General features: G+C 38.7%; 1 protein-coding gene and 1 pseudogene across 1 annotated transcript; both read left to right on the top strand.

Annotated features, from left to right (window-relative positions):
* The first annotated feature begins 1,209 nt into the window (after window positions 1–1,209).
* LOC100926550 (5-beta-cholestane-3-alpha,7-alpha-diol 12-alpha-hydroxylase) lies at window positions 1,210–4,486 on the top strand. The gene has a single exon (XM_031959968.1). It carries the CDS (start codon window positions 1,776–1,778, stop codon window positions 3,300–3,302), a length of 1,527 nt encoding a protein of 508 aa, XP_031815828.1. The 5' UTR covers window positions 1,210–1,775; the 3' UTR covers window positions 3,303–4,486.
* Window positions 4,487–6,068: 1,582 nt separating this feature from the next.
* Window positions 6,069–24,245, top strand: LOC105748981 (annotated as a pseudogene).
* Window positions 24,246–27,171: the final 2,926 nt, after the last annotated feature.

Raw genomic sequence — 27,171 nt, forward strand, 5'->3', positions numbered from 1 at the left:
AATAAGAGTTTGTTAGTGTAATCACCTCTAGTCCTTGAATTAAGGTGGGAGCTATGGTGCTTCTAGCTTCAGGCCATCCTTCAGTTCTCTCCTCTGTCCTGGAACTCAAAACCAAAATCTCCATCTTCCTGTAAATGCCCATAGCTAGCAGTGTACCTGTCTCACTGCTTCTGCACTCACTGGTCTTGTGTTGGTACCTTCTTGCTTAGAGCCATGTCCCAACAGGAACATCTGAGCCTGGTCCCTTATCTGCAGGGCATCCCTCAATCTTTCCTGACTCAGATCACAGATTCCCCACACTGTCCAGAGGTGAATGTTTCTGTAGTTGAGACTCAGGCTATCTCTAAATCCAGCTAGCCCCAGAGCTCCCAGATTGCTATTTCAGCAGAGTTATCCTGGAAGTTAATTCTCAGTCCTGCAGTCTTCTGATCTTCTCTGCTTGTCCTAGAAGGACCATTATTCTGCCCCCACTCATTTATTTTTCACTGATACACATTTGCACTGAGGCACAACTTTATTTGTGGGAGAAAACTGGAGCACTTGGAATTATCTACTCCACCATCTTTCAAGAATTTTCTATAATCCTATGTGTTTTGAAGAGCCTGCTATATCTTGCAATACATAACTTATGACTGACCAACCAGCTGTTCCATGTAGCTATCTAGCCATCCCTAAGTGTGATGGGATTCTGATTGTTGCCTCCAACTCAGACCTTCCCCCAACCCCAAGCCCTACAGAATTAATCACTGGACAATGAGCAGGTGCCAGCATATTCTGTCACCACATCACCAGTTTATCGACTGCTATCATAAAACATAACACAAAAACCAGCCAGTAAGAAAATAGCACAAACAAGTTGCAGAACAGGACATTGCCCTTCAAAACTCAATAAATCTTTCTGTCAACATGGCTTCTAAGCAGCTCCCCTTGGGTAAACTTATGCTAGTTACACTGTCATTACCATAAATTATTACACCTACAAGTGGGTTTTTCTATATGCATTCTGGATAACCATGTGTATACTACCATACAAGGTTTTAGAACCTTCCCATATTAGCAAACCCCTATAACCTCAGAAATTACATATCTTATCATGTAATCAGTACCATTTACTCTATAAAAATCTTTTTCTTGGTTTCCTGGTCTACTGACCCCTTCAGGGGGCTTGGCTCACACACTGAGTGTCTAAATATCAATAAAATAACTTTAGTTGAATTGGAGACTGAATTTGAATGCTTTTAGAGATGACACCAAAACACAAACTTGATACCTGAACAAGTTTCTATAAGTCTGCTTGGAACTGACCCTGCTGACTTTATCTCTGTGTTCTACAGGACACTGATTTGGACTGCAGTTTTTTGCCCCTCGCTAAATGTTTTACTTTATTTCTTGGTTAATTTATTAATGTAATTTAAATATTATTGTGACACAGTCCTCATAGGATTCCAACTATTTGTACTTGTTGATTCTCAAGGTTTTTTGGCAGAAGCCCAAAAGAAAAACTACATTTTAATCACAATTTTGGCTTCCCTCCTCAAATATCTCCTGATCCTGTCTGGCTGTTTTCTCTTTGTCCTCAGCCTTCTGAAAACAGTAAGCTCACCACAATTTCTTTCTGACCTATCTTCATGTAATTGATCTTTTGTTTCCACCTAGCTGCAGAACAAGGTACAGGCAGAAAGGACCTTTCCTATGCTTATAAAAGTCTCTCATCAGCAGAAAGCTTTCTCTTTTCCTTGAGTGGCCTGAGAACACAGATCTCTTATGCTGTGGTGATGGCGTTCTGGGCTTCTGTGCTCATAGTCCTGGTGACCACTGTCCTGGTAGTGCTGTACAGGTTGGGAGCCCTCCGCCAGAGGAGAGTCAATGAGCCCCCTCTGGACAAAGGCCTCATCCCCTGGCTGGGCCATGCCATGGACATGTCTAGGGATGCCTCCAGTTTCCTGAAGAGGATGCAAGAACGTCATGGGGACATCTTCACTGTCCAGATGGCTGGCAGATATGTCACCTTTGTCACAGATCCCTTCTCTTTTGATGCCGTCCTGAAGGAGAGCAGAAGCAGGCTGGACTCTTCCAAGTTAGTGTTTCATTTGGTATTTAAAGCCTTTGATTTCCGAGGACAGAAATGTCATGGAAATATCATGCAGAAGTCTGCCCCAAAGTACTTGATGGGTACTGGATTAGTTGGTTTAACCCAGGCCATAATGGATAATCTGCAGATTCTGATGCTAGAGCCTGATGCTGATAAGAGACCAGGACCCCAGCAGTGGAAGCAGGAAGGGCTATTTCAATACTGCTGCAACATCGTCTTTAGAGCTAGTTACTTAGCTTTGTTTGGGAACCTACCTATTAATGGCAAGACAGGCCATGCTGAAGACTGGCTCCAATCCCAAAAGGTCTTTGAGAGATTCAGGGAATTTAATTCTCTCTTTCCCTCAATCATTTTCTCTATGCTCTTGCCGATGGAGAAGAAAGAAATAAGGAGACTCAGACAATTCTTCTGGGATATTCTCTCTCCCCAGCACATCTTGGAGAGGGATGATGTGAGTGCATGGATCCGTTCTGCTCAGGAGCAGCAGGTTGAAGAGGGAGTATCTGAGAAAGCACAGAGCCAGTTTAACCTACTAATGCTTTGGGTTTCCAGTAGCAACCCAGGTGCTGCGTCCTTCTGGACCCTCCTCTTCCTCCTGAAGAATCCTGAAGCTCTGAAGGCTGTGAGGGAGGAGGCAGAAGGAGTCCTCAGGAAAATGGGGCAGGAGATGAGACCAGGTGGGGCACTTATCACTGTTGAGTATAGCATGCTACAGCAGACCCCAGTGCTGGACAGTGTCATGGAAGAGACATTACGTCTGGTGCTTACCCATTTCTTGCTAAGGACTGTGAAGCAGGACATGATCCTGAAAATGGATGGTGGCAAGGAGTATGCCCTCCGCCAGGGCGATGAAGTGTCCATCTTCCCCTTCCTTTTCCTCCATAGGGATCCAGAAATCTACCCAGACCCCACTACATTCAAATATGACCGTTTCCTGAACCCTGATGGCAGCAGAAAGGTAGTTTTCTACAAGCAAGGGAGAAAGGTCAAACCACACATGTTGTCATGGGGTGCCGGCACCACTGTCTGTCCTGGGAGATTCTTTGCCCTAAATGAGATGAAAATGTTTGTGTTCATGATGGTCACACAATATGACATAGAGTTAGTTGATCAGGATGTGAAGATCCCTTCAGTAAATAGGAAGCTATTCGGAATTAGTGCCATGCAGCCAATACAAGATGTCCAGTTCCAGTATCGAATACGCTTCTAGCTTGATGGTGAAAACATTTGCAAAAAGTCAAGACTGCAGTGGGGAAGAGTCACTCTGTCCCCTCTTGAACATGGCTCTCATCCTCACCACTCTACTAAACTGCTCTCCAGTGCATTTTCTAATCAACACCTCCAATTATCTTGTCTCAGACCTCTTTCATGTTTGTAGCTTTTGCCACTCTTGCCTATGGCTTCCTTCTGGGGACTTTTCCCCCCTCATATGTCTTTCTGATCCTTCCTTAATCTCCTTGACTGATCCTCTTCTCCTGATGGGTAGAGGTTTTAGAGAGATTGGTTTCACCTGAATAATATGATAAAAATCCTCCAAACTACTGGGGGTGTCCTATGATATAATGGACTGTATTGCACACAGTGGGACCAGGGTGGTGGGGCAGTGCCACTGAATGTCAGCAATCAAAGATTGGCCAGCTCCTTTGCAGAGATGTTGTGCAGGGGATTCCTACTCCAGTACAAGTTGGATTAGATGGTCTCTATGGTCCCTTCCAGGCTGAGATTGTAGCTGTAAACAGCCATTTGTTGGAGATTTTGTTTTCTATGACTCTGCTCTCTTCTTCTGTCTGAGTGCTCCTTCTCTGTCTCCTCTGCAGGCTCATCTTTTTTCTCCTGCCTCTGAGCTCTGAAGTTTTTGCCCTCAAAGTTTCTATCCAACAAAATGTTGCACACCCTGTGTGCACACAGAATCTATCACAAAAATGGATAGGAGTCTCATGTAATTTACAATTGTTTCCAATTTTAATATACATACCAATATAAAAGTTATTTTAAAATTAAGCAGTACTTTAGTTTTGTGAAATTCTCTAAATTCTAGCAAGATGTTCCAATGAAACTCAATTGCCTCTTGGTTTTTTTCCAACTTACACAAATCTTTTCTCTTTTGTAAGCCAAGAAAGAGTTAAGTGACAGTTTTTGCTTCAAATGGTTTTTTTTTACCTTGCCATTCTTCCTGACGTTGTTTCCTTAAGCCTGAGCTCTGATAATGAAGTTACAGGCTCCTTGCTGGCTGGAGTTTTAAAAATAAGGTATCATACTGCTTTTCTGTTTTTCCAAAAAGTTGCCTAACTCTCTTACATGCTTAAACTTTCTTACTTACCTTTCTGTATACAAATACCTTTTTTTAAAAATAGCTTTTTATTTACAAGTTATATGCATGGCTAATTTTACAGCATTGACAATTCCAAACCTTTTGTTCCAATTTTTCCCCTCCTTTCCCCCCATTCCCTCCCCCCATGGCAGGTTGACCAATACATGTTAAATATGTTAAAGTATAAATTAAATACAATATAAGTTGTACACAAATACCTTTAATGGACTTTGATTAAAGTACCTTTGAAACTGCATGCCTCATTTCTTTTTCACTCTGACTAGAAATTTCTTTCACTTGCTTTTACCATCATCACTGTACTAAATATATTTTCTTTCTCTCTCTAATCTATTTGCTTATCATTGCAGTAAGGGGTAGTGGTATTGGGCTGAAAGAGACTTTCTTTCTCATTGCTTTTATCAATTGCTTTTAAAACCCATTTTAAGGTGGGATTTAGGAATATCAATAAAAATTTCCCAGTGTTCTTCCTAACTGCTCCTCTTAGAAGTTTTTCTTTCAGGCTACATTTAAAATCTTTGAAGGTAAGAGAATCTTGCTCACATCACAGTTTCACAGACATTTCACCAACAGAGGCTTAGACAAATAAAATGACAGGAGAAATACAATTAAAATACTAACAAAATAAGTTCAATTATAAGATGGTGTTTTAATTTAGAGATCCTCTCTGAGGCAGTTTTTCTGTGTATGTGTGTGTGTGTAGTTGAAGAATTTCCAGCAGCTGTATGTAGTAAAGATAAGGTGAAGAACTTCCAGCAGCTGAACTTCCAAGGACATTTAACTTCCTCTTCTGTATTTTTAGTTTCTCTAGGTCTCTGTATCCTTTTGCCTCTCAAGAGAGGGTATGTTGAGTAGTAGCCATTATGTACTTAGATTTTAGACATATGAATTTAACCTTGAATGATGACATTTATCACTGTTCGAGTTACCAACATCTGGACAATTAGTTGCCTGATGTATGGTTCCTCCCAGAACTAGGGAATCTGCTATTTTTGGCACGAATAACATCCAATTAAGGGATGGGGGGGGCACCTATCTCTTAATGTTCTCCAACTCATGATGTAATCCTTTGTAGCTAAAACCTATAAAAACTGTATACCTTATCCCCCTTTTTAGCCTTTCTACCATGAGCTCTCTCTCTTTCCCTCCTCACAGTGGAATTGCTCATTCTCATGAGAATTAATTAAATAAAGAACTTTTCTGCTTTTTACTTCTGAGAGGTCTCTGAATAGTCATTTTTGGATAGGATTTCTATCTCTCACAGTTTTGGGGGCTTGGTCTGGGATGAGTCTTTGGGGGAGACGGCTGCTCACCCTGAACGGGGATAGGTGTGCCCACGGCTAGTTTTTCCGTGGTCTCTGGCTCTGAGTGTGTAGCCTCCCTCCCTCTCTGACAAATGACCCAAGGTAGAGATACTCAGTAAAAAGCAGAATTGAAGATGAAAAGGAGAAATAGAGTCCTGACGGGCCGCAGCAGCAGTCTGAAAAGAAACACGTGTTCTCAAGGTGAGCTTGGAAAGTCTGGGGTCTATTGCCTGGGTCAAGGGAGACCCGAGGGACTAGCCCTCCTAAAAATTGCTTTGGTGGACTGCTATTGACCCAATGGTAAAGGACTTTCTAAGATGGCTTCTCTCGGGTGACTGCGGGCATGAGGGTAACGAAGGACCTCCGCTGACAACTTGGTTTGAGACCAAGTTGTAAAATGGGACAGAAGCAGTCCAAAGATTTATGTCAGGACGTTAGCTAGGAAATTCAAGAAAAATAGAGCTCTGGGTCTGTTTGTGTGTGTATGTTTATCTGCTTTGCATTCTATTCTGTGTTAAAAGTTAGCAAGCTCATAAGAGATAAGAATTCAGCCTCTGTGTTGCAGGCAGTGGGTTAGGTAAGAAAAAGAAGTTTGAAAAATCTTTTTCTCTCTCCCTCTCCCTCTAGCTAAAGGTTAAGCAAGGATTTGGTGCTTAACTCTTTCCTGGCTTACTAAAGAAAAGAAGTTTGAATGGAATATCTAGGTAGATTTCAGGAAATCTCACAAACTAAAGTATGGGTTAATTTTAAAATAATTTTAAATTGGTATGTTGGAAACAAGAAACTGCAGATATTTGAAGGGAGGAATAAAAATAGATTAAGAGAGGTGACTAGCTGAACAGGGGGCTTTCTGACTTCTTGGACCTGTGAGAAAACTAAGTGTGTTTCCAAAAAAAAAAAAAATTGTGCCAGGAGAAGAAAAAAAGATCATTATTAGTAAGTTTGCCTTCATGGTATTAGAGAACAGAAAGTTTAAGAAGACTAAACTGGGTAATTGTTTGTCTGCAATATTTGATTGAGTTTTGGGAACTTACTATATTTTAAAGAGATACTATAATTTTGAAATTGAAATAAAATTGAAATTAGTGGAAATAAAACCCTAACTTACTATATTTTAAAGAGATACTATAATTTTGAAATTGAAATAAAATTGAAATTAGGGGAAATAATTTTACTGTTGCCTTGCACAGGTTAGATTTATTCTGGATAAAAATCTTAAAAATTATTTGAATATTGTGGCCTTTACAACTGAAGAGAAAAACTTTTCTTTTTTTTATTATTTGGTTGGACTTCAAATTGAAATTCAAAATTATTGTTATTAAACAAAATGCCAGTAGTTTACCTTGGGGGAGTCATGTTTGTATCTCCCTACATAAATGGTATATTGCTTTTTAAAAGTATTGGGTAATTTGTAAACTATATTATAAGTTTTATGAAATTTGGTTCAAAATTAATTGTGAATCTTAAAGTTTAAAGTTAAAAAAGGGGGTGATTTAAAGACAAGAGAAAAAGAGAGACTGATTTACAAAAGCAATTAATAGTTTAAATGGAGCATCTAGTCAGAAGGGTCACAGAGAGACCTAGCTGTGAGATGGGATGTGTTTTTGCAGGGGGAGAGAGCAGTGGAAAGCTTAAGCCGCTTTTGGCTGAAGAAAGCAAACTGATTTAAAGGGGACACACTGCTCTTACAAGATGTTAATTGATTGAACATTTGTTTCTTTAGATACATAATGGTTTTTGTGTTTAAAGAATCAGAAATGTGATATATACTTTGAAAGGGTTATTTCAAAAAGGTTTAATTGATGTTTTTAAAGACTTTTCAGATTCTTTTATGTAAAAATAGGAAGGTTAATTAATTGTATTGATGCCAATTATTTAAAAGGGACTCCAAGGATAATAGTTTTTGCCTCTGTCCTTTTGAAAATGTTTTTGTTATGGACAATATGTAGTTTGGGATTTTTCTATGTATTGGGTATTTTAAAAAAAGGCAAAATGATTGATATAATATTCAATTTATGGAACACATATTTGGGTATATAAGAATTGTGTAAGCATTCTGGGATAAATTTCTTATTGTTGAAAGTCTCATAATATGTAGATAATCCTCTTGTGGCAGGGAAGAAAAGAGTGACCTTGTTCAAGTCACTATCAGTTTGTTAAATTATTTAGGGACACGGGGACTGAGAATTTCTTAAGACAAATTGCAATTTGTGAAACGTGAAGTAAAATATTTAAGTCATTGTATAAGTGAAGGAAAAAGAGATTAGACCCTGTACGGGTGGAGGGGATTCTTGGAATTCCTAAGGCTAGGATGAAAAAGAGTCTCTGGAAAATTTCTAGGATTGGAGGGGTATTATAGAAACTGGATTGATGAATATGCATTATTAACTAAGTCTTTATATACTCACTTGTTAGAAGAGAAACCAGATATAGTGCAATGGGATCCAGAAGGAGAACAGAGTTTTGAACAACTTAAACAGGCGTTGATGTCAGCCCCTATATTACTTTTGCCATCGTTAGAAAAGCCTTTTCATTTATATGTAAATACGGTAAACAGGGTGGCTTTAGGAGTACTGGCACAATTAAGGGGAGGGCAGCGATACCCAGTAGGCTTTTTGTCAAAAATGTTAGACCCAGTGGCAAAGGGATGGCCTAATTGTATTAAAGCAGTGGCAGCTTCAGCACTTTTGGTAGAAGAAAGTTGGAAGTTAACCTTTATGGGCAGTTTAATAGTGAGTATCCCGCACCAAGTTCGATCAATTCTGAATGAAAGGGCCGGGAAGGGGCTAACTGATTCAAGGATTTTAAAATATGAAGCAATTTTACTGGAAAGAGATGATTTGGTATTCTCACCAGACCATGACCTTAATCCAGCCATGTTCTTATCTGCTTCCCCTGGGGAACACGTATCCCTTGAACATGATTGTCTAAATGTGATTGATTATCAAACTAAGATTAGGGAAGATTTGCAGGAGGCCCCTTTGTTAGAAGGCGCTCAATGGTTCATAGACAGGTCCTCACGAGTAGTTAATGGGGAAAAGGAAAAATGGATATGCTATTGTTGATGGGGAGGACTTGACTCTGGTTCAAACTGGATCCTTGCCAAAAGAGTAGTCAGCTCAAACTTGTGAATTATATGCATTAAATTAAGCCCTAAAATTGCTTGAAGGAAAGAATGGAATCATATATATACATGGATTCAAAACATGCCTGGGGAATTGTATTTGGGAATATTGAGGAAAATATGGGAAGAAAGGGGAATGGTAAATAGTAAAGGTAAGGGATTGGCACACAGGGCATTGGTCACTGAAATTTTGACTAATCTTATGTTACCTAAGAATGTTGCAGTGATTCATGTGCAGGGGCACCAAAGAGGAGATTCCTTTGAGACAAGGGGAAATTGCTTTGCAGATGAGGAGGGGAAACGAGCTGGAGAAGAACAATCTGTAAGTACAAAGGAGATGGTGCTAATTCTGGCATTTCTGCCTCCAATGCGTCCACCTTCCCTTACCCAGAAGAGAAGCAGGAAACCCAGAACCTTGACACTCAGGAGGATAAAGAGGGGCACTGACTCCTCCCTGACGGCAGAGAAGTACTGACCGCAGCAGATATGAGACATGTACTCCCACATTTATATCAGGGCAGTCATTGAGGTGTCCAAGACCTGTGTGATGTGGTGCTAAGTTGGTGGCACCGACTTGTACACAATATCAGGCAACTGGTCAGTGGGTATCCTGTTTGTCAGAGGACGAATAGGGCAGCCCAATGACAAGTCCAGAAAGGAGGAAGGCCCCCTGGTATCAGGCCTTTCCAAAGCATTCAGGTGTACTTTACCGAGCTGCCACTAGTGGGGCGTCTCAAATACCTGTTGGTCATAGTGGACCATCTGACCTCATGGGTGGAAGCCACCCCCCCCTTGCCTGGGCAACAGCCTCAGCAGTCATAAAAGTCCTCCTTGAGCATATATCATTCCAGGGTATGGGTTGGTGGAGCAAGTAGATTCAGACCAAGACACCCATTTCACAGTTAAAATCCTCTGATCTGTGGCCGGAGCTCTAGAAATATCCTGGGATTTACATACTTCATGGCATCTGCCCTCATCAGGTAAAGTGGAAAGGATGGATAAGGATATTAAACAGCAACTGACTAAATTGGCTGAGACACAATTGCCCTGGACCAAGTGCCTTCCCCTTGCCTTATAAAGAATTAGAACAAAACCCCGGAGGGATGTGGGATTATCACCCTATGAGTATTGTATGGTCACCCTTATCCAAAAGGGATTCAAAATTCTTCCTTGGATCCAATATTTGAAACCAAGGATTTGTTTTTAAGGAAATATGTCATGTCTTTACTGCAACATCTGAAAACTTTACAACTAAAAGGGCTTATTGCTGAGACTCCTCCCTTAGGATTCACAGTGCATATGTTCTAGCCTGGAGACTGGGTGCTGGTTCGGATGTGGAAAGAGGACAAGCTGACCCTGAGCTGGGAAGGACTGTTCCAGATCCTGTTGACTTCAGATACAGCAATACACACCAAAGAGAGAGATTGGACACATCACACTTGAGTCAAAGGTCCTGTGGATGCGCCAAAGAAGTGGGCAGTAGAGAATGATCCAGGAACCTTGAAAGTGTGGCTGAAATTACAGGAAACTTAGCAAAGACTGATGAATTGTGCATGTAAAATCTTTTTGACTTGTCTCATTTGGGGAACTCTCTTGGGACTTTTCTTGTTTGTAGTAGATATTACATTTTGCTAAACTGTATTGTTAGGAATTAGGGATATTATATACTATTAGGAAGAATGGGGGTGTGAACCAAACCCAAGGGGTTGGAGACTGTGTCTTGTATATGCATGTATGATTTTATGTGGGTACACCTTTTGTACTGGTACCTCGAGAGCAGTGGGGTATGAAAATATCTTTCAAACCCTGATCCAAACAATAGCCATTAGCTTTAAATTGACTGACTGCTGGATATGTAGGGGACCCGAACAACTCACACGATGGCCCTGAGTACCTGTCCCTTTATTTTCAGCCTGGATATTGAGTAATAGGTCATTTGTACATGATGGTACAGGATTTTGGTCAGATCAGGAGGAGCATCAGTGGAAACTAACTAATGCTGTCCTAGGAGGACATTGTTTAAATGAAACAGGCACAGGGCCTTGGACGGGAGAAAGTAAATGAGAATGGACTTTTACCCACCGGCCAGAGAAGGTAGATATTATAGATTGTAGTAAATATAAAAATAGAATAAAACAAGAATTGTTTGTGACAATGGGTCAGTGATTAAATGTACTCATCAACATGCAGTAGAGGGTAGTGAAGAATGCTTGAAGGAATTTAAAAAGAAACCAACTAGTCAGACACCCCGAGATTTATGGAGATGTTTAAGGTTAAACAGTACAAAGCCAGGTATTGCTAGTACTGTAATGAGATGGAAGTGGGAAAATAGTAACGGAACTATTAGAAAAATATTTGGTAACTTTTGGAGTAATATAGATTTTACTGGGGAAAATGATTGTAATTGCACTTGGATGCCTGAAAAACAACTTTGGAAGTGTAATTCAAAACCCATGAAAGGAGGACCATTTGGCCCATGGGATGTTATATATTTCCCACCCTTAACAGGAGTTTTTATCTTCTGGCATGAGAAAAACCCAGCTTTAAGGGGACACTATTGGATTTGTAGCCAGATGGCATATACTTGCCTCCCAAGAAATTGGACTGGGAGTTTTTATGCAAGTACAATAAGGCCCAAGTTTTTCTTCCTTCCAGAAGATAGTGACAAACAATTAGGAATACGACTAGTATAGATACTTCTCTGATTCAAACAGATGATGCTAATGGATGGGGAAATACATGGCTCCCAGAAAGAATCATCAAAGAGTATGGGCCAGCCACATGGGCTCAGGATGGAAGCTGGGGGTACAGGACACTAATATATATATATGTTAAATAGGCTAATTAGATTACAAGCAGTTCTGGAGATAACAACTAGCCACACTGCTCAGGCTTTTGATTTGCTAGCTGATCAAGTCACTCAAACACAAGAAGCTGTTTTACAGCATCGACTAGTTTTAAATTATTTGCTAGCAGATGAAGGAGGAGTCTGTAGAAAATTAAATTTGTCCACTTGTTGCATGCAAATGGATGATAATGGGCAAATGGTAAAAAATATTGCAGAATAGTTCATGTGCTTGCACAGGCGTGGAAATCCCCTTTTTCTAATAGTTGGTGGTCCTGATTTGATGGTAGCTGGTGGAAACAACTTTTATGGTATGGACTAATTGCAATCAGTGGTATTATATTGTTACTATTATGTTTACCCTGTATAATTACTTTAATAGCCAGAATAGTTCAACGGTCCCTATCGAAATTATTGCATCCAGAGGATACTATTAAGATGATGATCCCCCAGAAAAGAGGCTGGAGGGTGCTGGAAGGAGATAATTCTGATAGTGAACTTGACAAACAATATGTAAGTCTGTTAACTGACTTTGAGCAATGTGTAAGTTCTTCATAGACAATACAATAAAAATCATTTACATATTAGAAGAGGGGAGCTGTGTGTGTGTGTGTGTAGTTGAAGAACTTCCAGCAGCTGTATGTGATAAAGATAAGGTGAAGAACTTCCAGCAGCTGAACTTCCAAGGACATTTAACTTCCTCTTCTGTATTTTTAGTTTCTCTAGGTCTCTGTGACTTGCGTGAGTATGTTGAGTGGTAGCCAACATGTACTTAGATTTTAGACATATGTATTTAATCTTGAATGATGACATTTATCACTGTTCAAGTTACCTACATCTGGCCAATTAGTTGCCCGATGTATGGTTCCTCCCAGAACTAGGAATCTGCTTTTTTTGGCATGAATAACATCCAATTAAGGGATGGGGGGGCACCTATTCTTAATGTTCTCCAACTCATAATGTAATCCTTTGTATCTAAACCCTATAAAAACTGTATACCTTATCCCCTTCTTTAGGCCTTCTACTGTGAGCTCTCTCTCTTTCCCTCCTCACAGTGGAATTGCTCATTCTCATGAGAATTAATTAAATAAACAACTTTTCTGCTTTTTACTTCTGAGAGGTCTCTGAGTAGTCATTTTTGGATAGGATTTTCTATCCCTCACAGTTTGAACTCTGAAAAGGTATACTTAAGACTCAGTGTGATTGATGAGATAATGATTCTCTAGCTAAGCACATACTTAGTGTGGTACTTAATGTGATACAACTGGAAATGCTCTCTCAGCCACAATTCTCAGCCACAGACACAAGAGAAGACACCAGATTCCAGACTCCATCTTTGACCAGCCACTTGGCCCTCCTGCCTCCTTTACACCTCCACTAAGACCAAGGAGTCAGGCTCATCCTGAGGTCCTCCAGAGAGCTAATCTGGACTTTACATTTTTGGTGACCAGATATGGGACCCTAGAAATGCAGGGCCTTGCAAAGCAGGGCACAAATCACCTCAACTGATGCAATCAGCTGAGGTCAATGGAGAAGTCCCTTGGGAACTGGAAATAGAGTGAATATAAAAATAGACAAGCAGGAAACTTTGGTAAAAGTTAAACTAGTCATTTTTGTTTTTAGTTGAAATGGGGCAAATACTAAGAAAAGAGCCTCCCCCACCCCAAGGGAAGCATGTAGAATGCATAGTTAGGTTAATAAAGAAGCAGGTTTGTTGGTAACATGGAAGCAGATCAATGGATCTTAAATATATTAGAGTGCACGTCTCTTTGATTCTCTAAGGAACAAAAATTAGAGGCAGATATGGAGGAACTAGTGGGAGAGCTACTAATTGAATGTTATGAAACTATGGGTTCTGATTCAATTCCTGAAGAAACATCCCTTATGTACATTATAATATAATTGGCTTTAGAGAATCCCACAAGTTCTAAAAAAAAGGAAAAGTTCTAACAAGAACAGCCAGACAAGGAAGTGTGAGGAGAAAGAGGAGGAAGGGAATGGTACTGCCAAAGCAGTTGAAAAGAATGGAGAATTGGACAAGAACAGAGCTGATGAACTTAAGGGGTGTAATGCTTCTCATTTTCACAGCTCAGTTACACCCCAGCAGGCACCATTAGGGCATTCCCCATCTCTTGACCCTTCCCCCTCCATTTCTCCTTCGTGGTAGAGGAAGGAAGAGGAGGGGGAAGAGCAGTGACACCATCAGCACTATCCATGCAGCAACTTTTTCCACCCCCTATGACACAATTATAAAAGGCACTAATTTAAGCTAAAGAGGAAAGACAAGATACATCTGATTTGAGAATAGAAGCATACTTGTAAATGGTTAACTTTAGGCATTCACTTCACTTGTGAACACCCTTGTACTGCTCTGCATTTACATTGCTAGTATCTCCTAATTCCTAGGCCCTCAGAGAAATCTCTGGTCACTGTCTTTTGCAGTGCTTAAACCAATTTTACCAAGCTTACCTCCTTCTGAGGTCTTCAGAGATCTCGAGCCACTGTTTCATAAGAACAGTAGTTTATTTTTTATTATTTTTTTATTGTTGCTTTTTATTTACAAATATATGCAGAGGTAATTTTTCAGCATTGACAGTTGCAAATAAATCCTTTTGTTTGAACTTTTTCCCCCTCCTTTTCCTCTACCCTTTCCCCAATGGCAAGTTGACCAATACATATTAAATATGTTAAAGTATAAGTTAAATAAAATATATGTATACATGTCCAAACAGTTATTTTGCTGTATAAAAAGAGTCGGACTGTGAAATAGTATACAATTAGCCTGTGAAGGAAATAAAAAATGCAGGTGGACAAAAATAGAGGTATTAGAATGTAGAGGAATTCTACATAGAATAGAGGGAATTCTATGTAGTGGTTCATAGTCATCTCCCAGAGTTCTTTCCCTGGGTGTAGCTGGTTCAGTTCATTACTGCTCTATTGGAACTGATTTGGTTCATCTCATTGTTGAAGTGGGCCATGTCCATTAAAATTGATCATCATATAGTATTGTTGAAGTAAATAATGATCTTCTGGTCTTACTCATTTCACTCAGCATCAGTTCATGTAAGTCTCTCCAGGCCTTTCTGAAATCATCCTGCTGGTCATTTCTTACAGAACAATAATATTCCATAACATTCATATACCACAATTTATTTAGCCATTCTCCAATTGATTGGCATCCACTCAGTTTCCAGCTTCTGGCCACTACAAAGAGGGCTGCTACGAACATTCTTGCACATATAGGTCCCTTTCCCTTCTTTAGTATCTCTTTGAGATATAAGCCCAGTAGTAACACTGCTGGATCAAAGGGTATGCACAATTTGATAGCTTTTTTTTAGCATAATTCCAAATTGCTCTCCAGAATGGCTGGATGTATTCACAATTCCACCAACAATGTATCAGTGTCCCAGTTTTCCCATATCTCCTCCAAAGGAACAGTAGTTTAAATACCAGTACCATGCTCAAGAACAGCCATGTAAACTAAAAGTCTTTTATTCATGTGTTCACATCCTGCCTCTGATCTCCTGTGAACTCTCAGGTGAACACCAGGTTAAAAAGAGAGTGACTTCCTTCTCCTTTGAACTTAAATAGGGTTTATGAGATCACATGCATAGCTAATCAGAGAAGGAGAAACAATCTCAATATGGTCAAAGTTCCCTTTGGTGGAACAGGTGTCCCGGTTTTGCTCACAGCAAATCATTTCCAGGGGTCTCAAGCATTACAGCTTGTTTACTTCCTGTTTTCACTGAACTTGATCTTTCTCCTCTGACCCTTACACATACCCTGTGATCGAAGAGTTTGACTCTTCAGGTCAAGAAAAAAGAAAATACACTCTGTTTAATTTGGAAATTATCAAAGATCTGAAAAAGCCTTGCATTCTTTATGGGTCTACATTGTCCTATGTTAAGATGTTATTAGAGAATTTGGCTTTTGAATTTCTTGAATTTTAACCCCTAGGTGATTGAAAATCTATAGCAAGGACATGTTTAGAACCTGGACAAAACTTGTAGCTTTATAAGTATAGTGAACTCTGTAGAATACAAGCCCAATGAAATAGGCAATGTGGAGTTAATATACCAGTCACTTCTGACCAACTAACAAGTGTAGGTCATTATGCAGACACTTTCATGCAGATTAATTACCCTTTGACAGCATATGAACAAATTGCTTCTGCTGCTATCAAAGCATGGACCACCCTCCTAGGAAGTCAAGCTAGAGGGGAAGCCTTCACAAAAATAGCACAAGGTCCCAATGAACCTTTGCTGATTTTGTGGGATGTCTGCAGATAGCTGTCATACAAACTATTGGTGAAAATGTAGCAACAGAAATTATGATAAGACAACTTGCTTAAAAAAAAAGGCTAATGAGGTTTGTAGAAGAATTATACTAGGACTACACAAGGATGCTCCTTTAGATGAAATCATAAGATGCTGTGCCACCCTAGGCACAAATACGTTTTATAGCCAGGCTATGATGCAGACTTCCCAAGATCTGAACATAGAAAGAAAGGGTCCCTTTTGGCAAGGGACTTCCAGAGAGACTTGCCAATGCTTTCAGTGTGGTAAAGTTGGGCATTTGAAAGCTCAATGTTGGCATAAAAATAGAGTGAAAAAACAGGGTGAGAGAACAAGACCCAAAAGCCCATGTCCAAAATGAAACAGAAGCTTCCATTGGGCATTATAATATAGATTGACTCAGGGAAACAGGACGTGGGGCTCAGCTCTAGGACCCCAGGCAAAAGAACACTTGGGGCATGATGGTAACTGATGCTACACCCAGAGAGATTTTAGAAGTTCAGTACTTCAACATGATCAATCAACTGAGAAGCAACCTGATGGGAGAAAGGGAGAAAGGAGTTGTATGCAGCTGAGACTACTGAAATAGCCCCTGAAGAAGTGAAATCTGTCCCTATCTGGCCTATAGAATCTTTGCCTCTGGGCACAGTAGGCTTGACTATTTCACCTCCTGAGAATGCTTAAAAAACAGTGTTTATCCATACACTGATTTGGGAAACTGGGGGAAGTGTAGCTAATATCCCAGTCACCTAGCCCCGTGTGTCTGAGAGGTGAGACCTGTGGTTTAGAGATTAGATTTGTTCAAGGCGTAATTCAGGACTCCAAATTATGCTGATCCCAAAGAAGGGTCAGTGCAAATATTGTAGGAAACCTGGGACCCCCATTCATTGTTGGTGGGATTGTGAACTGATCCAGCCATTCTGGAGAGCAATTTGCAACTATGCCCAAAGGGCTATCAAACTGCGCGTCTGATCCAACTGTCTCAGGGTCTGTATCCCAAAGAGATCATTAGAAGGTAAAGGATCCATAGCTGGAAAAATGTTTATGGCTGCTCTTTTTGTAGTGACAAGAAACTGGAAATTGAGTGAATGCCTAGCAACTGAGGAATGGCTGAATAAGTTATGGTATACATGAATGGAATTGAATGCTATTGTTCTGTAAGAAATGATGGACAGTCTGATTTCAGAAAAGCCTGGAAAGACTAACATGAACTGATGCGGAGTGAGCAGAACTAGGAGAACATTGTACACAATAACAAAATTGTGTCATGATCAGCTTTGATAGACTAGCTCTTCTCAGCAATATAGTGATCCAAGACAATTCCAATAAACTTGGAGTGGAAAATGCTAATGGCATCCAGGGAAAGAAGTATGAGGTCCAAAAGAAGATGAAAGCATATTATTTACACCTTTATTGGGGAGTTTTGTTTTGCTTTAATTTTTTTTCTTTCTCATGGTTTTTTCCTTTTGTTCTAATTTTTCTTTCCCAACATGACTTATATGGAACTATGTTAAAAATAATTGTACATGTATAACCTATATCATATTTCTCGCTGTCTTGTAGAAAGGAAAGATAAGGTGTAAAGGGCTGAAACTCTTGAGTTCATGCACTGAGGTTCAGACAAGCAAGCACTTAAGGCTAATTACCAATTGGACAATACTCTATTAGCATATGCTAATGGCATAAAATGGCCTGCCCCACCATTCTGTGCAGGCTGGATCTGTTGGTGTATAGAGAGATTGGGAATAGGGATTGGAGGGTGGAGTAAGAAATCCAGAATGACTCCTGGCTGGATTTGTATGGCCATTCCTCTCACATCCACAAAGAATAAAGATCAAGGACTTTTGCTTATCCTGATTCTGGCTGATTCTAAAGTATCCAGGGTGCTAACACGGTCATCACAATAAGGGAGGAAGGGAGAAGAAAAATTTGGAATTCAAAAATTTTTAAATAAAATCTTTTAAAAAATAGCTTTTTATTTTCATAATATATACAAAGTTAGTTTTCAACATTTACCCATGCAAAAACCTTGTGTTACAAATTTTTCTTCCTCTCTCCCAATTATCTTCTTCCCTAGATAGCAAATAATTCAATAGAGGATGTGCCGTTCTTCTAAACATATTTCCCTATTTGTCATGCTGCACAAGACAAATCATATCAAAAGGGAAAAAAACATGAAAGAAAAAAAAGTAAGCAAACAAACAATAACGATGACAAAAAGGTGAAAATTCTGTGCTGTGATCCAGTCTCTTCAGTCCTCTCTCCGGACAGGGATGGCTCTTTCCATTACAAATCTATTGGAACTGCTTTGAATCACCTCATCATTGAAAAGAGCCAAGGCCATCACATAACCTTGTTCTTGCTGTATATAATGTTTTCTTGATTGTACTCACTTCATTTAGTATCATTTCATCTAAATATTTCCAGGTTGTTCTGAAATCATCCTGCTCATTATTTTTTATAGAAAATAATTTTCTATTGCATTCATATATTATAACTTATTTGGCCATTCCCCAACTGATAGGCATCCACTTAATTTTCAGCTCCTTGCTACTACAAAAAGGGTTGCTACAAAATTTTTTTGCACTGTGGGTTCTATTCTCCTTTTTATGATCTCTTTGGAATACAGATCCAGTAGAGACACTGTTAGCTCAAAGGGTATACGCAGTTTGACAGCCCTTTGGGCATAGTTTCAAATTGTTCTCCAGAACAATTGGATCAGTTCACAACTCCACCAACAATGTATTAGTGTCCCAGTTTTTCCCTGTAACATTTATCTATTATCTTTTCCTGTCATGTTATCCATTCTGAATGGTGTGAGGTGGTATCTCAGAGTTATCTTAATTTGCATTTCTCTAGATTTAGAGTATTTTTTCATGTCACTAGAAATAGCTTTAATTTCTTCATTTGAAAATTGTCTGCTCATATCTTTTGACCATTTATCAATTGGAGAATAGCTTATATTCTCATAAATTTGAGTCCATTCTCTATATATTTTAGAAGTGAGGCCTTTATCGGAAACACTGAATATAGAATTTCCTTCCCAGTTTTCTGCTTCCCTTCTAATCCTGGCTTCATTGATTTTGTCTGTACAAAAAATTTTTAATTTAATATAATGAAAATTATTCACTTTGCATTTCATAATGTTCTCTAGTTCTTCTTTAGCCATAAATTCCTTCCTTCTCTACTGATCTGGGAAGTAGACTATCCTCTACTTAGTTCTACTAATTTCCTTATAGGATCATCCTTTATCATCCTTCCTTTCAGTAGGAATCCATGTCCACCTTATCTTGGTATAGAATGTTAAGCATTGGTCAATGCCTAGTTTCTACCATACTATTTTACTGTTTTCCCACCAATTTTTGTCAAATAGTGAGTTCTTATCCCAGAAGCTGGAGTCGTTGGATTTATCAAAAACTAGATTACTATGGTCATTAACTATAGGTGACTATAATCACATATAGGCTGGTGAACCTAATCAATTTCACTGATATACTATCTATTTCTTAGCCAATACCAAATGGTTTTGAAGACTCTTGCTTTATAATATAGTTTTAGGTCTGGTACAGCAGGCAACCTTCCTTTGCATTTTTTGTTCATTAATTCATTGAAATTCTTGATCTTTGTTCTTCTGGATGAATTGTTATTATTTTTTCTACCTTTATAAAGTAATTTCTTGGCAGTTTGATTGGTATGGCACTGAATATGTAGATTAATTTAGGTGGAATTGTCATTTTTTTATTATATTAACTTGACCTACCCATGAGAACTTCATATTCTTCCAATTGTTTACATCTAACTTTATTTGTATGAAAAATATTTTATAATTGTGTTCATGTAGTTCCTGGCTCTGTTTTGGATGGCAGACCCCTATATATTTTATATTATCCAGTTATTTTATTTTATTTATTTATCTTTGCTGAGGCAATTGGGATTAAGTGACTTTCCCAGAGTCACACAGCCAGGAAGTGTTAAGTGTCTGAGTTTAGATTTGAACTCAGGTCCTTCTGATTTCAGAGCTGATGCTCTATCCACTATGCTAAGTAGTTGCCTCTATCCAGTTATTTTAAATGGGATTTCTCTTTCTATCTCTTGCTGCTGGACTTGGTTGGTAACATATAGAAATGCCGATGATTTATGTTGGTTTTTAAATATCCTGCAACTTTCTTAAAGTTGTTAATTTTTTCTAGTAGTTTTTTAGTTGATTGTTTAGGATTTTCTAACTATACCATCATATCATCTGCAAAGAGTGATAATTTTGTTTCCTCATTACCTACTCTAATTCCTTCAATTTCTTTTTCTTCTCTTATTACTAAAGCTAACATTTCTCGTACAATATTGAATCGTAGTGGTGGTAGTGGGCAACCTTATTTCATTCCTGATCTTATTGGGAATGCTTCTAGGTTGTCCCCATTACATGTAATGCTTGTCATGGAATCCAAAATCTTACAAAAAGTAATGTTAAAAACCATCTTTACATGTAATTAGAAAAATAACATACTATCAATTTTTTTAAAGGTAACATGTTAAAAAAACCCCAAAGATTAATGTAAGGAATTTTCTTCTGTTATAAATCTCAAGAAACCCACATTTCTAGAAACTGCCTCTGTGCTGGCCAAGCAGTTATATTTCTTTTCCTTTGTTTGAACATTATAAAGGTAAAACTTATAGACACTAGATGGAGCAATTCTTTTTAGGGTTCTGAGTTTTGTTTTCTGCCACCAATTAATGATCAGTTGAGAAGCAAATCTGGACCTTAACCCATCCATACCTGTCCTTCACTGATACTGTAAAGATAGAGGTAGGAGTAGGGGGAAAAGATTATCAATGTAAATATTTTCTGGAGTAGGATGGAGGGATTGGGAAACTACCTCAGGGTCATAATTTGTTAGAGTGACTAGACAAGTCACTGGGAGAAATGTAGAAAATAGGCTGATACTGCTAACTCCAAATTCTTTTCTTTACTGGGTAAGGGGAGTGAACCTCAATTAAACAGAACTCCCTCAGGAAAGAAAGGGTCAATTTCCCCTAGAAGCACTCCTTCCTTAGATTAAATATCATGAAAAGTCTGGAAGTCCCCGGAGAAAGTTAAGGCATCTCAGAGAAAGGTTGACTTGATTGTTTTTGAGTTCAAGTACAAATTCTCTGTTTTATGTTGTTTTTTTTTTAAGTTATGTTAAATAAAGCTTTTATCTTTAATGCTTTGTTAGGCTGAGTGCTTACATGAACAAGGAAACCCTTTTAGCTTTTCTATAGAGAAGTAGATATGAGCTATATTCTGATGATCCCAGAAGAAATTCTGGGGAAGGGCTAAATGAGTCACTTTTTTATGTTTTCAGGGGAAACCTTGGATAGGACATGAGTCAAAGATTACGATTATTGAAATAACCCCCTCCCAAGTCTGGATACACTTCTTTGAAACCAAAATGTCAATTCTAGACTTCAAGATATAAGTAAAAGTTTGTGCCCTTGTGTTTATCTATGATCCTGTGTCAAGGGACTTGCCTTTGCATGGCATCTTGCATTAGATACAAGTGTATGTGTGTGTGTGTGTATTTGTGTGTGTCTATTTGTGTATTTTTATATATACATATTTTAGAAATATGTTTCTTTGTATGTATATATGTCTAAATGAATAGATTCCATTGGCTCTATCACAGGACATCTAATCACAGGAAAAACATGATACAGTAATGCATAGACTACCAAAGTTTTCTGTCTGTGATGGTTGATTTTTGCTGCACAGTGCAGATTTTCCATATTATTCAGGAGCTTGGTACAATTTTCAAAAGCATTTTAGTTCAAGATATAGGTTCAACTTAAGCATTTGCTGTGTTCAAGGCACTGACAAAAGCAAAGGTACTTCCTTCCCTCAAGAAGATTACTTACTGATGTTGTCATTGTTGTTTTTCAGATATGTCCAACTCTTCATGACTTCATTTGGGGTTTCATTGGCAAAGGTCCTGGAGTGGTTTGCCATTTCCTTCTCCAACTCATTTTATACATGAGGAAATTGCAGTAAATGGGGACTGTTAAGTGCCTGAGAGCAGATTTGAACTCATATCCTCCTGACTTCAGGGCTGGTGCTCTAGTCACTGTGTCAAGTAGCTGCCCTGTAACATAAATTTCTATGCCCAGCTGACTGAATATTTATTCCCTCTTTGAGCCCAAACTGATGAAATTAAGCTTCAGATAATGCTCATCCCTCTGCCTTTTCTCCCTCTATTGTAATACGTCTTTTGTGCCTTTTCATGCCATCTAATTTATACCATTTTATCTCCCCTTTCTTCTTCTCCCAGTATTATCCATTTCCAATCCTTAATGTTTTTTCTTTAATATTATCACATCAGAGTCATTTTATACCCACACTCTTTGTCTTTGTATGCTCCCTCTAACTGCCCCAATAAGAGATACAATTCTCGAGAGTTACAACTATCATTTTCACATCTAAGGATGTAAAAAGTTTAACCTTTAAATAATGTGTGTGGGAGCTTTCTTTCCTGTTTACATATCTATGCTTCTCCTGAGACCTGTGTTTGAATATCAAATTTTCTGTGTACTTTTTGTCTTTTCAATAGAAATATTTGAAAGTCCTTTTATTGAAAATCCATCTCTTCCCCTGAATGAAGATACTCAGTTTTGCTGCTCAGTTTTGGTTGTAATCCCAGGTCCTTTGAATTCCCAAATAAGGTATTCCAGGCCCTCTGATCCTTTCTTGTAGAAGCTGCCAGATCCTGGGTAAGCTTGACTATGGCTCCGTAATTTTTTTTTCCAATAGAAGTGTCATAATTTATTCTGCTTGTATATAAAAAAAAAGTCATCATTATGTAACAAAATGTCTTCTCCAAAGAAAACATGTATTATTTCAGATCATAAATAATCAGCAAACATACAATCAACCTTGGCAGCTCCAAAAAAAAAAAAAAAAAAAGCACTTTTGCCTGGTGCTTTTCTGTCAGTGCTAAGAGAATAAATGTTTAAGGATGTATTTACAGATTATGGTAGTTCAACAACAACAACAACAAAAAGAGGTATTTGATTTTTCCAAATGTGGAATCTGAGGTTTGTGAAAGCCGAGCACATCTGCACAAATAAACAATGACAACTTTCACAGTGTGTGTGTGTGTACACACACATACATATACATATAAATGTCAACGGGCAACAGACTCTTTTGCTGGTTAAGTGTTCAGAAATGGTAATACTGTCGGTTTGCCAAGCACATAAACTAAAATTCTAAGAAGAGAGAAGCCAATCCAATCAGCCTACAATGTGAGCTGTTTTTTTTTATAAGGATGCTTCCAGTTTCCTGAACAGGATGCAAGTCATGGGAACATCTTCACTGTTCAGATTGCTGGCCAGTTACTTCATATTTGGCACAATTCATTTCTCTTTTGATGCCATTCTGAAGGATAACAGAAGCAAGCTGAACTGTTCCAAGGTAATAATTGATTGGGTATTCTTTGAGTTCAAAGAACAAAAAATTCAGACATATAATGAGAAATAACTTAAAGCCTTTGATAGTATGTAGTTGGTATGACCCAGGACATGATGAATAGTCTGCAAATCCTGATGTTAGAACCTGATGCTGATAGGAGACCAGGACTCCAGGAGTGGAAGCAGGAAGGACTATTGCAATACTTTATTGCAAAACCTTGTCTTTAGAATGGGTTACCTGGCTTTGTTTAGGGATCTCCCTACAATGGCAAGGCAGGCCATACTCAGGACTGTTTCAATCCCAGAAAATCTTTGAGGAATTCAGGAACCTTGACACTCTCTTTCCCCGGGTGTTTTTCTCTATGCTGCTTCCAAAGAAGAAGCAAAAAATGAGGAGATTCAGATACTTCATCTGGGATATCCTCTCTTCACAGCATATCATGGAGAGGAATTATATGAATGGATGATTCTGTTCTGCTCAGGAGCAGCAGGCTGATGAAGGAGTGCCTGAGAAAGCACTGAGCCACTTTAACTTACTAATGCTCTGGGCTTCCCAGAGTAAGCCGGATGTTGTGTCCTTCTGGGCCCTCCTCTTCCTCCTGAAGAATCCTGAGGCTCTGAAGGCTGTGAAGGAGGAGACAGAAGGAGTCCTCAGGAAAATGGGGCAGGATGAGACCAGGTGGGGCAGCCATCACTGTTGAATATAGCATGCTACAGCAGATCCCAGTGCTGGACAGTTATGAAGGAGACATTAGGCTTGGTGGATATCTCTCTCCTAGTCAGGGCTGTGAAGCAGAACATGATCCTAAAAATGGATGATGGCAGGGAATTCTCAGACCTCTTTCATATTTGTAGCTTTTTACCACTCTTGACTATCCCTTCCTTTTGAAGATTTTCTTTTCCCTCATGGGTCTCTCTGACCCTTCCTTAATCTCCTTGAGTGAATCCTTTTCTGCTGATGGGCAGAAGTTGTAGAGAGAATGATTTCATCTAAATAATAAGGTAAAAAGCCTCCAAATTGTTGAAGCTATCCCATTGTAAAATGGACTGCACTGGACACAGTGGGATCAGGGTGGTGGGACAGTGTCACTGAAGGTCAGCAATCAAAAATTGACCTACTCCTCTGCAGGGATGTTGTGCAGAGGATTCCTGCTCAAATACAAGTCAGACTAGATGGTCTCTGTGCTCCCATACAGGCTGAGATTGTAGCAGTGAATAGCTATTTGTAGGACATCCTGTTTTCTGTGACCCTGCTCTCTTCCTCTGTCTGACTGCTCCTTCTCTGTCTCCTCTGCAAGCTCATTCTATTTCTCCTGCCCCTGAGCTCCCAAGGCTCTATCCTGGCCCTTCTTCTAGTCTTTCTTTTCATTCTCTCCCTTGATCAGATTTGTCACTTCTAGGCTACAGTTTTACTTTCTAGATTAAGCTGTTGGTTCCCTTCCAGTTCAGGACGTGTGATTACCTTTAGCTAACTGCAACTTATGTCCCAACTATACACATTCTAGCCTGAGGTCATCCTCATTTCCCCAAAGCTGAATCTTTTCCCAATTTTGACACCATTCTCCTCCCAGGCACCCAGACTCTCTCCTTCCTTGTCTTCACAGCCAGTCAGTAACTGATTTCTTCTTCAAACTCTTTCAAATCTCTTTAATTTTTTTCTTTACCCATCCTTAAAACTCTCATTGTGTAGGACCTAACTTCTTATTTGAATTGTTGCTTTGCTCTTTCCCATCCTCCCTGTCCCAATAGTCCCATAAATACAGACTACAAGATACATTTCCCTAAAATAACAGTGATAAAATCACCGACTACTTTAAAAAATGTCCTGCACCTCCTATTACCTGTAGGATACTGCCCAAGATTCTTAACCCAGCAATCAAAGCCCCCAACAGACATGTCACATTCTTGTCTACCCACCACCTTCTCAAATAGATTCCCCTTAAATGCTATCTTTTTCCTCTAAATGCATCATTCACAATTTCTCAAAGTTACTCTGGTTTCATATACAAGTCTTTATTTATGCATGCTGTAGTATCAGGAACATTGGATTGGAATAAAAAAACCATCATTCAAGTCCCCAGCTTTACTTTTTATAACTGAATGTTGAGTCGTTTTACCTCTATAAGGCTCAGCTTCCTTTTCCACAAAATGAGAGTTTGATTGGATGATCTTTAATCCTTTCCAATTCTTTATCTCATGATATTCTGCCCAGAATATTATCTTCCATATCTCTATTTACTAAAATTTAACCCATCTTTAGATTCATGGACATGCTTGATATTTTGCCACTGGTTTACCTCATTGAGGATGCTTCCCAAATTGTATCAAAATAAAGATTGGTGACTATTTCCCCAGCACTCTTTGGACAGAGAAGCCTTGACTGATAACCAGAGGTTTTTTGTTTGGTTGGCTGTTATATATTTGGTGAGATATATTAACATATCTCCCATTATCTATCAGAACCATTCAATTTTTATAGCATATGTCTCTGATTGCTCGGAAGAGCAATTTGGAATTCTACCCAAAGAGCTATCAAAGTGTACATAGCCTTTGATCCAGCAACACTACAACTAAGCCTCTATTCCAGATTCAAAGAGAGGGGAAAGGATTTATCTGTACAAACACATTTCAATCAGTCTTTTTCTCGTGATACAGAATTACAAATTAAATGGATGTCTGTGAATTGGGAAATAGCTGAGTAAGTTGTGTTACATAATAGTAATAAAATACTGTGTTCCTATAAGATATGATGAGCAGGGTGGTTTCAGAAAAAGAAAAAAAAAACCTAAGACTACTAGAGAGTCTTACATGAACTGATGCAAAATGAAGTGAGCAAAACCAGGAAACTATGGTATATAATAACAGCAATATTGTATCAAGATCAACTGTGAATAACAGCTATTTTCAGTGATATAGTGATCCAATACAATTCATGGAATTAATGAAAATGTTCTCCACATCCAGAGAAAGAACTGATAAAGTCCGAATGGAAATCAAACCATATTATTTTTTACTTAATTTATTTTTATCATGTGTATTTATCCTTTGAGTCTATGAGTTATCTCAAAACATGACTAATGTACAAATATGTTTTATATGATTACAAATGTACAAATTTTATCAAATTGCTTGTCAGAGAGGGAGGAAGTAGGAGAGCCAGGAAAAAAAATCTGGAATTCAAATTTTTTTAGAGAATGAATGTTAAAAATTGTCTTTATATAAAATTGGGTGAAAATAAAATATTGCTTAAAATTTTAAAAGACCATTCAACTAAGGGAGGGTATTCTTTGAGTAGCTATGGTTATATTTGATTTCCTCTGAGAACAATAGAGTGCATTTCAATGCAACAATCACCTCTTCAGCACCTACTATGCACAAAACGCTACTCCTTGTTGTGAGATTTGTAATTTAATGATCTCTGTATTTCATGATCCAGTGCTCACCAAGGAACTTCTGGACTACTTGTTGGGAGTCAGCACACTGTGTGGGTAGGAGGGCAGTGTACTGTGGTAGAAAGAGCCCTGGACTTGAAATCTCACAACCTGCATTCAGTCCCCTCCTCCTGCTAAATTGCTGTGGGACCTTTAACACGTCACATTCTCTCTCTGAACTTCAATTTCTTTTTTGGTTAAATGAGGCATTTGGAGAAAGATGAAGTGTTGTCCCTAACATTCTGACTCCAATGTTGTAAACTCCCTTTGAACTTTGATATTCTAGGATTGTGTATAAAGCCTTTCTTCTTGAC

The sequence above is a fragment of the Sarcophilus harrisii genome, chromosome 1 (assembly GCF_902635505.1).
Source record: "Sarcophilus harrisii chromosome 1, mSarHar1.11, whole genome shotgun sequence".
Taxonomy (NCBI): Eukaryota; Metazoa; Chordata; class Mammalia; order Dasyuromorphia; family Dasyuridae; genus Sarcophilus; species Sarcophilus harrisii.